Source organism: Akebia trifoliata, chromosome 5 (assembly GCF_017979445.1).
Source record: "Akebia trifoliata isolate Shusen 1 chromosome 5, ASM1797944v1, whole genome shotgun sequence".
NCBI classification, from domain to species: Eukaryota; Viridiplantae; Streptophyta; class Magnoliopsida; order Ranunculales; family Lardizabalaceae; genus Akebia; species Akebia trifoliata.
The window spans coordinates 4,398,825-4,410,710 of record NC_141379.1 but is presented as its reverse complement, the minus strand read 5'-3'; the positions used below and the strand labels follow the sequence as shown (position 1 = coordinate 4,410,710).

General features: G+C 35.3%; 1 protein-coding gene across 1 annotated transcript; it reads left to right on the top strand.

Annotated features, from left to right (window-relative positions):
* The first annotated feature begins 2,869 nt into the window (after window positions 1–2,869).
* Window positions 2,870–9,652, top strand: RDR2 (RNA-dependent RNA polymerase 2). The gene is made up of 4 exons (XM_086442264.1): window positions 2,870–3,443; window positions 5,401–7,304; window positions 8,165–8,315; window positions 8,809–9,652. Exons 1-4 carry the CDS (start codon window positions 2,913–2,915, stop codon window positions 9,568–9,570), a joined length of 3,348 nt encoding a protein of 1,115 aa, XP_086298390.1. The 5' UTR covers window positions 2,870–2,912; the 3' UTR covers window positions 9,571–9,652.
* The last annotated feature ends 2,234 nt before the right edge of the window (window positions 9,653–11,886 follow it).

The window sequence follows — 11,886 nt, the reverse complement described above, 5'->3', positions numbered from 1 at the left end:
AAAATACTAAGGACTCAAGAAGACTCAAAGAAGAAGAAGAAAAGAAGAAAGAAGATACAAGGTGGGTTCAAGGCAACCCACCCTCTTCTCTTCTACATCCTCTCCTCCTCCCTCTTCTATCACCCCTCTCCCCTTCATTTTATTTTTTAGGATGAATGGACTCCAGGCTAAAGGTCTATAAGGGTCATTTCCATCAATGGAATGACCCTATGATCAAGCCGAAAATGAACCCCTATCTAGGGTACCAATGCACAAACACGTGGCACATCATTTTTCGTTATTTTTTCATCAACAATGACCGAGGTTGAGTTGAGGTTACCACTATTTCCGTGGGGAGGAAAAGGGTGCCTAACACCTTCCCTTTTCTCCAACCGAGCCGCTTACCCGGATCTTAAGGTTTGATCCGTACCTTATCTACGTGAGTCACTAAATGCCAAAATGTCACTTTTTCAAAAATGCACATCGGTTTGACCATTCACACCCACTTACACTATGAATGGTGGCGACTCCAAAATCAGTAGATGTGGCCGGTCGAATGGCGAAATCCCGTGTCTACATACCTTTTACCTCTAACTCTCAACTAAAACCCCTAACTTACTAATTTTTCTATTTAAGACTTAAGCTCATCCAAGAACATCAAGGGACAAAGGTGAGTGTAGGTTTAATTTTATAGTTAAAATACTTACATCTTCTACTTCTACCCCTTTATATTTTAGGGTACTTTTAGGATGTAATATATTCCCCTTGTCACTCCTGCTAGGTTAGACTTCAGTTCGGTTGAAATCATTTTTATTACCTACTATCTCATATGCATCATATTGTATACAATGTACTCACATTATACATTTTTTGTTATGATGAAGAAATGTGTCACTTACTTGGTTGTGTTGAAACACCAAATTTCTAGTTTTGCATGATGCATTAAGATTATGACTTCAAGGGACTTCTAATATAAAACATTTCTAAAAATCTAAATCAACATTCTTAATCATGAAAATAATGTAAACCATATAAGGGTATAATTTTTCTTAGGATACCCCCTCATGTCTCACATTAATATCAAAAGTTTGCTCAAGGATACATTTTCAATAATTACATACATCCCTTTTAACACGCATTTTTTCATGCATACTTGACTCACTTTTAAATTTTTTCAAAAAATTGACTAAGTTTCAAAGGTAAACCACTTTTGATAAAGAGGATATGATGCCTAATACCTTTTTCATCCTCTAACTAGACTTCTTTACCTAGATATTAGGTAGGTCATACCCTTTCCATAAACGAGAATTACTACAATGACAAAATTAAATTTCAAAAATTATTTTAAATGCCTGTTTACACCTATTTTAAAAAAGAATGGTGGCGACTCCAATCCTATTAGAAATTGGGTTTTCAACGAAAATATCATGTCTATACCACTAATTGTTGGTTACACACCAAACTTAAAAAATACTCTCTTTTTTTTATTTAAAGGAAAATGATCGCAAAGGTCTATTTTTTGATAATATGTAAAAAAAAAAATCCCCTCTACAAAGATATAAACAATTTAGTACTCAAAATATCTTAAATACCCTTCCAACAACTTTAGAGATTTAAAGAGATGTGATTGTTTTAGATGTTACACCTCCATGTTTTTGGGAATATTTGAGGTACTTTTTACATTTTTAAACTTAACTTGAATGTTCATCGAATCAAATCAATGCAAAAGCTCGTAAATCGAGTAAAATGAAATCATAACAAATTTATGAATATCTCAAAATAATTTTTAATATATAAAAAATATTTATATTTTATTTTCTCAAAAAATAATAATAAAATCAAATACTTGGTCAAGTTTTTGAACTAATTGGTGAAGAACAAAAAAAATTAAATAAAAAATGGAGTGCAACATTTTTAAAAATTATTTATAGAGTGTCAATCATCCAAATGGAGTGCAAAGGGAGATTTTTAAGTGATAGAGTGCAATTGATAATGGGTGGTGTGCAACTAACCAGTCGTTATAAATTTGAGCCAAACCTGGGGTAATGTAGGGGTGTCAATGGATAGTCGTAATCTGAATTCGAATTCGAAAAATCAGATATTATTCGAAATTTTTGGATATCGAATATCGGATTCGGATGTTGCGAAATCCAATTCGATAATATCCGCTCCGATATATTATATATATTATATATTCATGTTTTACAACAAAACTTAGCTTTTAACTTTTTATCTTCTCTCAATCTAAAACGCAAACGCAAGAAGAACCAGTTGAAGTAATGTTAAGGTGGGTTTCGAATGTGTGAGCTTCGTAATCATCGTCTTCTCCGACCAACGAGCATATAAGTACATATTCTCTCACTCACACACACACATACAAATTAAAATCCCATTTTATTTGATTTTAACACTAAAATAGGTGGAAGATTACGACTATTGGAGTTGAAAAAAAATAAGAAAATCAATTTATTTGTTTTTTACAGATTGAGGATGATAGTATTTTGTAGGATTTTTTATCAGATCAGATATTATCAAATATCCGATATAGTTTTCAAATTCGGATTTGAATGTTTGTTAGTGATATTCGATAGGATTCGAATTCAAATTCGAATATCATTATTTTTTTTCGGATTCGAATTCGGATATGACACTATGCGATCGAATATCTATCCATTGACAGTCCTAGGGTAATGTTCAAAGAGGGTGTTTTAAGATATTGGGGTGCCAATAGCACTTTTTTTATAGAAAATCTAAGGGCTTTTTAAGTTGAAAGTTGAAACTGAGTCGTAGGTTCGTCATATCAGTTCAATGAGATTCGATAGATATAGAAAGTACTTGTTTCCATCTCAGCCGTTCGTTGGACACTAATATATTTACATCACCATTCTTTCTCTCTCCGACTTTCCGTTTCTTTCTCTCTCTCGCACAGGGCCATGGCTGTGAAAAGAACCACAGTGAGAGTATCGAACATCCCTTTAACAGCCATTGCTAAAGAACTCTTTGAATTTTTTGAGTCCACACTTGAGAAAGATTCTGTCTTTGCCATCGAAATCTTCACAGAGCGTAAAAACTGGAAGTCCAAAGGCGTGGGTCGAGTTCAATTCGAAACCATTTCTGCTGCAAACACCATTAATCTCCTCTCTGAACAAGGAAAGCTTATTTTCCAAAATACCCTTTTAGAAATCTCACCATCATTCGAAGAGATCATCGTTCGACCAACCGAAGTCCATAATCGGGTTACTGAAGGAGTCTTGCATGTGGGTTTCTTGGTGGAAAAAGATTGCTTGAAGGTTTTGGAGACATGGAAGAGTGTAAAGGCTGAGATTATGCCTGAGAGGAAAAAGTTTGAGTTTTGGGTGGCTGAAGGTGGTGAGAGTTATAAGTTAGAGATTCAATTTGGGGATGTTCTAGCTTGTTTTGGGTGTCGTTTGAGTGGAGAGGATTTAAATGCAGTTCTTTTGAAGGTATATTTAATTAATTTATTGATTCTTCTTTGTGGGGGTTTTTTTTTAATTTATTATAACAAGTTTGTGAAATTCTATTACTGTTTTTTTTTTTTTCTTTGCTGTAATTTAGTTAAGAATTTATCATTTGTGGTCTGTTTGAATTGTAAAATAGATGTCTTTTTTTAAATATATAAACCTCTTCAAATTTCATCTTTAGAGAGAAATTGGTCATTCAAACAGGGCCATCAAATTCGTTCCTATTTTGGTTTTATGTCAAATTATGGAATTTTATTCCTGGGTTTGCTGTTATTTGGTTAGTAAAAGAAAATGTTCTGATGAAAAAAGTGATTCATCTTTGTGGTTTGTTTATTTATTTATTTTAACAAGTTTGTGGAATATGGAATTCTAGCAATTTTTTTTTTTTTTTTGCTGCAATTTAGTTAGAATTCATCATTTATGGTCTGTTTGGATTGTCAAAAAGATGTCTTTTTTACAAATACCTCTTCAGATTTTCATCTTTGGAGCAAAATTGTTCACTCAAACAGGGCCATCAAATTTGTTCTTATTTTTTTGTTTTATGTCAAATTATGGAATTTTATGTGTAGACCCTTTTCCAAATCCTTTCATGTATTGTGATTGAGTGTTCCTTGGAATATACATTACATTAGGAATTTCAAGACACATTATTTAACAGGACATAAGATTGTTCGAGACAGTATGGAATGTTTTCAAATGCTGAGGTGTGAGGCAAGGCACTTGATTGCCAATGCCTCCAGACGTAAGCCACACATGCATGGATTTTAAATAAATAATATAATATATTTGAATGATTAATATTGAAATAAAACAGGGTAGCTACCATATATTTTGGAATTTCAATTTACAAATCCACATAATCAAATTCCAAGTTTTAATCTCTTACGTTAATAATAAAATAAAATATTTTATATTATATTTTAATTAGGAAGAAATATTTTATATTTAAATAACTGAAAGTTTCTGCAGCAAATAATTATTTTATATTTATTGCAAAATGTAACTTTAGACTTCTTTTTAATAACTTTCTCTTCATAATACTAAATACTGCAAATGCTAATTATGAATTAAATCAATTCAACGATTTATTTAGCATATATTATTATTATATTCGAATTTATATCTAAATACGCTCCAATCATGTTGTATGGCAGCAACAACAAAGAAAATAAGAAGAAGAAGAAAGTAGTAATACAATTAATTAAAAAAAAAAAAAAAGAAATTAATTATAAATTCAAGCAAAGCGTACGCCTCCCATTGAGGTGTATGCCTTTTGGGTACCACATGCTTTGAGGCGTAAGCCTCAATTGCTTTCACATTTCTTTCTTGTGCTTCAGGGGGTTTTTAACGAGCCTCGCTCTAAGACGCATCTCAAGGCATAAGCCTCACATGCATTTGAAAACAATGGTGTAGAACGATAGAATTGGCCAAACCGGAATACTTGGGATACACATTGAGGATGATTATGATATCACTAAATTGATGGAGACGAAGCCTTTAGTTTTGCTGAACATCATTGTAATAAAAACACTTTGGTTTAGTAACAAAACTGGCCTTTTTTCACCTTCATGGTTAGAAGCTATAATGTTCCATGTGAAGGTTTATGCTTAACTAATTTGGTATAATTTATTTTAATACAAGAGATAGAGAGGTGAAGCTATATCTTCTTTTGTCCCCTGAAAAATTGAGTTGAGTTTTCTTTTTGTACACTAGAAGGGAAAGAAGAATAAATGTAAACTTTGTACTAAATACGGATAGCTTAACTAGAAAACAACCCGTCATGAAGATTGCAATTTTCCTCAAGTCATAACTTTAGGAGTCTGATGTTGGAATAGAAGTTACAATTCAGGAAAAAAATCATCTTATTTTTTTACTTCTCATGTTAATTTTGCTTCCTGCTTTACTGAAGAATATTTTACCTGAAACTGTAAATTTTCAGCTCAAGTACGCGCCAAAAATATACAAAAAAATTTCTGGGCCTACTTTAGATGCAAAATTCAACACTGACCGGTACCATATCTGCAAGGAAAATTTTGAGTTTATTTGGGTTCGCACAACAGATTTTTCATCGTTCAAGTCCATTGGACATTCATCTTCTTTTTGTTGGAAACTTGAAAACGGATCGTTAGCTTCAGATATTTCTACCACCTACCCACATTATGAAGGAGAACTCAAAGATCTAACTTTACAACACGGCGAACAATTTTTCTCCGAGTCTGAAATAGTCCCGCTCATAAAGTTTCCATCAGAGTCTAAGTTAGCATATGAGATCCTTTTCCAGCTCAATTCCTTGGTTCATTCCCAGAAAATTAGCCTTGCAGCGGTGAACACGGATCTAATTGAACTTTTGAGCAGTCTAAGTGTAGATTCTGCTGATATGATTCTTCAGAAGTTGCACAGAGTGAAGTCGACTTGCTATGAACCCATGTCATTTGTTCGAAGTCAGTTACATAGCGTGAAAACAAATCAAAAGAATCTTCCGTCATCATCGCAAAGAAGGTTGGCAGAACAAAACTTGATGACTTGTCATAGAGTTCTAATTACTCCTTCGAAGGTTTACTTTTTGGGACCCGAGATTGAAACTGCCAATTATGTTGTGAAACACTATGCGGCATATGCTTCTGATTTCTTGAGAGTTTCCTTTGTTGAGGAAGATTGGAGTAAGGCTCCATCAGATGCCATTTCAAAAAGTGTCGAACGAGGTGTCTTTTCAAAGCCTCATAGAACAGGAATATACCATCGGATATTATCTATTCTCAGAGACGGGATTATGATTGGAGCCAAGAGATTTGAGTTCCTAGCCTTCTCGGCAAGCCAACTCCGATCAAATTCAGTTTGGATGTTTGCTTCTAATGACAATGTTAGTGCGGAAGAAATAAGAGTATGGATGGGTTGTTTCAATAAAATCCGTAGTGTGTCGAAATGTGCGGCGAGAATGGGTCAACTGTTTAGTTCTTCTCTTCAAACATTTATTGTTCCCACACAAGATGTTGGGATCATTCCCGATGTTGAAGTTACCACTGATGGTATAAGCTACTGTTTCTCAGATGGGATCGGTAAAATTTCCTACTCATTCGCCAAACAAGTTGCTTATAAGTGTGGATTGAGTCAAACACCGTCAGCTTTCCAAATTCGATATGGCGGATATAAAGGTGTTATAGCCATTGATCGTAATTCCTTCCGGAAGCTATCGTTGAGGCAAAGCATGCTAAAGTTTGACTCAAAGAACAAGATGCTCAATGTCACTAGTTGGAGTGAATCCTTGCCATGCTATTTGAATCGGGAAATTGTTTCCCTTTTGTCTACCTTGGGAATAGAGGACGACAAGTTTGAGGCAATGCAGCACGAACAAATCCGTCTTCTTGACAAAATGTTAACCAGTAGAGACGCTGCTCTCAATGTTTTGGAGGGAATGGGTGGTTGTGATGTTAAGAACATTATAGTAAAAATGTTGTTGCAAGGTTATGAACCGGGTAAGGAACCTTATCTCTTGATGATGCTTAGAGCACATCGGGAGTATCAGTTGTCCGATATAAGAACGAAATGCCGAGTATTTGTCCCAAAGGGACGGGTTCTTATGGGATGCTTGGATGAAACTGGCACATTAAAATATGGTCAAGTGTATGTCAGAGTAACCATGAAAAGGGCAGAGCTTCAACTCAGTGATCAGACCTTCTTTCATAAGGTGGACAAGACAACTTCGGTAGTAGTAGGGAAGGTAGTGGTTACGAAAAACCCTTGTCTCCATCCGGGTGATATCAGAGTACTCGAGGCCGTATATGAACCCACATTAGAGGAGAAGAATTTGGTCGATTGCCTTGTCTTCCCTCAACAAGGAGAGAGGTATGCAACAGATCTCATAAGCTTCTTTAAGTCCATTTTTATCAGAGTTTTGCATCTTTTCCCAAAGTAAATTGCAGAATTTGAAGACTACCTATTATACTAGTAATAATATAAGAAATCCTATTAGGTGAAAAATCCTATTCCTTCATTCTACTTTGTCTAGAGCCAACTGTGTTGTTATTGAAAGCAAATTCCTGTTTGGTTTCACCATCTCTATCCACGTTATTTTGGGTCTTCATCTCATTCATTTAGAACTCTCAACTTAAATATTTCTTCTAACTGGATCATATCCAGACCATCTCAATCGACTTTCTCTTAGCTTAACCCCTATTGGAGCTATTCCTTCATTTTTTGTAAATATGTTTGTTTCTAATTTTATCTTACGTAGTCTTTCCACTCATCCATGTAACATCCTCATCTCTACTACGCTCAATTTATTATCATGATGCTTCTTGAACGTCCAACGTTCAACTCCATAAAGCATAGCACATCTTACTTATAAAAAATTTCTTTTAGGCATCTCCACTTTAACCTCTTTAACTATGATTGTATGGGAAACATCTTCCTCAATCTCTCCATTCGTCTATGTAACACACCCAAGGTAATAAAAGTGATCGCTTCTGACTAAGATGTACCACCATAAGGCGTACATCTTAGTCAAAATGTGTCGAAAAGGCATACTCCTCCATACAGCCTCATCTTTATTAAGTTCTCTTCAAATAAGGCGGAAGTATTTGAGTGAAAAAGAACCTTTTCTTAAAGCCTCAAGACTTTCTTTGTGAGCCTTACCTTGAGCTGATCCTCAAGCATAAGGCTCCAACACCTCTGTTTCTTATAATAGTGATCTTGTTTGTCGACAGGCCTCATCCAAACGAATGTTCTGGTGGTGATCTCGATGGAGATCTATTCTTTATATCTTGGGATGAAAATCTCATCCCATTAAATACTGATATGCCCATGGACTACATTGGGAGGAGACCACGTATAATGGACCATGATGTGACTCTAGAGGTAATTTTTAACTGATTGTATTTTCTAGCATTAAGTAAACTTTAAGGAAATCCATAAATACTTTTTTAGAGAGCTGCTAGCAACCCAAGTATTACTTATTACACCCCCAATTAAAAAGAGAAAATAAGTGAATGGTTGATAATAAGTAGAAGTTGGGGTGCTAATAGAAGCTCTCTCCTTTTTCTTTTTTTGCTAGATTTCTATTTTTTGGGTTTAGGCCTAATTATAAGTGTAAACGACTACTGAAATTGTTTGAAAACAGTGTTATAATGTTTTGTAATGTTGAAATTATAACTTGAGCCAAACCTTTGAAATGTTTGAATAGTGTATTTTAATCTATAATTAGTGTGTTGTGATAAACAATTTTAGAAATCGGGGTCTAATAAGTAAAAGTTGGGTGCCAATAGCAGCTTTTTTTTTACAAAACTCAATTGTTACTTATTATTTCATTTTTTTTTTTTTGTTTTTTTTTTTTTTGTTTCAATATGTGCAGGAAATCCAAAAATTCTTCATTGATTACATGATTAACGACACTCTTGGTGTAATCTCCACTGCACACTTGGTTCACGCAGACCGTGAACCAGACAAAGCCCGGAGTCCGAAATGCCTTAAGTTGGCAACTCTTCATTCCATGGCTGTGGACTTTGCCAAGACAGGAGCACCAGCTGAGATGCCAAGAGTACTAAAACCAAAGGAGTATCCTGATTTCATGGAGAGGGAAGACAGGCCCATGTACACCTCCCCCGGAGTTTTAGGGAAACTGTATCGTGCCACCATTCGCCCAACAGAATACCAAGACCTTGATTTCGTCTGGTCAGAAGAAGTAGCACGAGTTGCTTATGACCATGAGCTTGAGGTGAATGGATTTGAAGCTTTTCTAGAAACTGCAGAGACTCACAAAATGATGTATACAGAGAAATTGAGCGCTTTAATGAATTATTATGGAGCAGAGTGTGAAGAAGAGATATTGACAGGTAATCTTCGGAACCGATCAGTCTATTTGCAGCATGACAAGAAGAAATACATGGAAATTAAAGATCGAATTTTGGTCTCAACAAAGAGCCTTCAAAAAGAGGTGAAAGATTGGTTCCATAGTAGCTGCAAGGAACATGAATATAACAAGATGGCATCAGCGTGGTATCATGTGACGTATCACCCAAACTACTGTTGCAATGGTTTTAATTTCTTGAGCTTTCCATGGATTGTTGGTGACATTTTACTTAACGTAAAAGCAATGAAAAGTAGAAGAAACTAAATAGGAAGATAACTTGAATTTTGTCTTTGACAATTATCGTTATCATCGTCAAAGTTCTATATAACAAAGTTTTGTATGTTCATATCCACTTTTACCATGTCGATCTAATGTACTTTTGGGTCTTCTTCTCTTTAGAATCTTGTAAAGTAGTATGTTCTTCTAACTAGGATTGTAATTGGCCTTGGTAGAACTTGCCCAAATTATCTAAATCGATTTTCTCTTTTTTATCTCGTATTGGAGTTATTCTTACATTTTCGCTGAACATTTTCATTTGTAACTTTATCTTTCTTTGGTGGCTAGGTTTGCACGTATGATCAATACCTATCATGGTTGGCAATCTTCAATCAATTCTAACCATTTGATTGTTTTGTCACTCAAGATTATGAGTTCGAGAAGTGAATCTAAACTATAGTTGTGCTTGGAAAAAAAAACTTCTTTCTTTTTTCGTTTATTTTAACTGAGGTATTTGGTGACTTGGGCTATGTTTGGATTGAGAGAAATGGAGAGAAGATATAAATGAGTCTCTCTCTATTTCTCTTGTTTGAATTGTTAAGTGGGGAGAGATGATGAGAGAAAAAAAATGTGAGTTTTCTTTCTCTCCAAAAGTGAAGAGTAGAGGAGAGAAATCCTTTAAAAATATTTTATAATTTCAACTCTGCCCCTAGATCTTTTTAAAGTTACTTTAAAATTTTAAAATTATCTCAAGTTCTCTCTTGTCAATCCAAACATTTAGGAGAGAAACTGAATTTCTCTTCTCTTCTCTTCTCTCAATTCAAACATAGCCTTATGATGTGTTTGGATTAAGAGAAATAGAGAGAAGAGAAAATAAATGAATTTCTCTTCATTTCTCTTGTTTGGATTGTTAAGTGGGGAGAGAAGAGAAAAGAATTGGAGAGAAAAAAGTGTGAGTTTTCTTTCTCTCCAAAAGTGGAGAGAAGAGGTGCGAAACTCTTTTAAGATATTTTATAATTCCAAAGTTGTCACAAGTTCTCTCCTGTCAATCCAAACATGGTGGAGTTTCTCTTCTCTTCTCTTCTCTTAATCCAAACATAGTCTTAGAGCACCAAACTAATTAGGGCTTGAAATGGGTTGACCAGATTTGAGTATATTTAGTCCAGATTTTTTTTATTTGATTCAAATCCGTATCAAAATTAGGATCCTACTAAATAAAACCATATATGGATCATTTCGTTTTCACTTAAATTGTATCTGACTCAGCCCAAATTGATCGAATTTAGGTCAAGTAATCCAAGACTTTTAACATTTTTTTTTTTTTACTTTACTTCTTTGCTAATTATTATACTATTTTATTTTATCATTATAATATTTTGTATAACTTAACAATATAATTTTCAAAGTAATATATCATTCACATTTAGACAGATATAGGGATGAATTTGTATTTGATCCGAATTCAACTCAAATCAAGGGGCACCAAATCATATTCGACTTGTTTTTTCTTTCATATATGCTCTAAGGGTTCAAATCCACGAAATTTGGATTTTAGATAAAATCCCACCCAAATTTATGCCCAATGAGCCTAGGTGTAACGGCCAAATCATCTGTCACCTAGAGTTAGGTGTAAGCTCGCCCCGGAGCTACCCGGGAGCACTCATGTAACAGTATGTAAGGCTCGTTATGAAGCCATGTCAGCCCCCGTACCAGGGCATATCTGTTAGCTTAGGGTACGTGTCAGCCCCGTGCCAGGGCACACTTGTTAGCTTAGTGGCATTTTCGTAATAAGGGAGTATGACCGGCCTCTACTTTTGATGTTCCATTCTGGAAATCTAGTAAAGACTTAGCATACACTTTGTAGGAAGGGTGTCAGTGCTGTCCCAATCCCCGGCCTACACCCACGTTGTTGAAGCCCTTGAAGCCCAGCTCCGTGGAGGTCCCGCGTGTCATAGGATCATCAATTGCTTGTAACGCATCTATTTGCTTTTATACCGCGTTACACCGTGTAATCAATATTATATCAACAAAGTTGCCTTCGGACTTTATCTCGTGTTGCCTCGTTTACTTGTTTGCTAGCTACGTGTGTGTGGTGTACGATCATTTTACAGGCTTGCAAGTGGATTTGACCCCCTTGCGCCGCACGACCCCGCTTCGAAAGAATAGGGCCGTGACAGTTGGTATCAGAGCAGCAGTTGTTTGAGCACAGTAGGTATTCCCCCTAGCTATTCCCCGATATTCCATTTGGTTCACGCGAACGATGGTAAGAGGAACTACTAGTACCGCGGATCTACCCGCTCCAAACACACCAGCACCACGTACAAACAAGGAACGCATCGAGGTATTGGAGGAAAGGATAGGTAT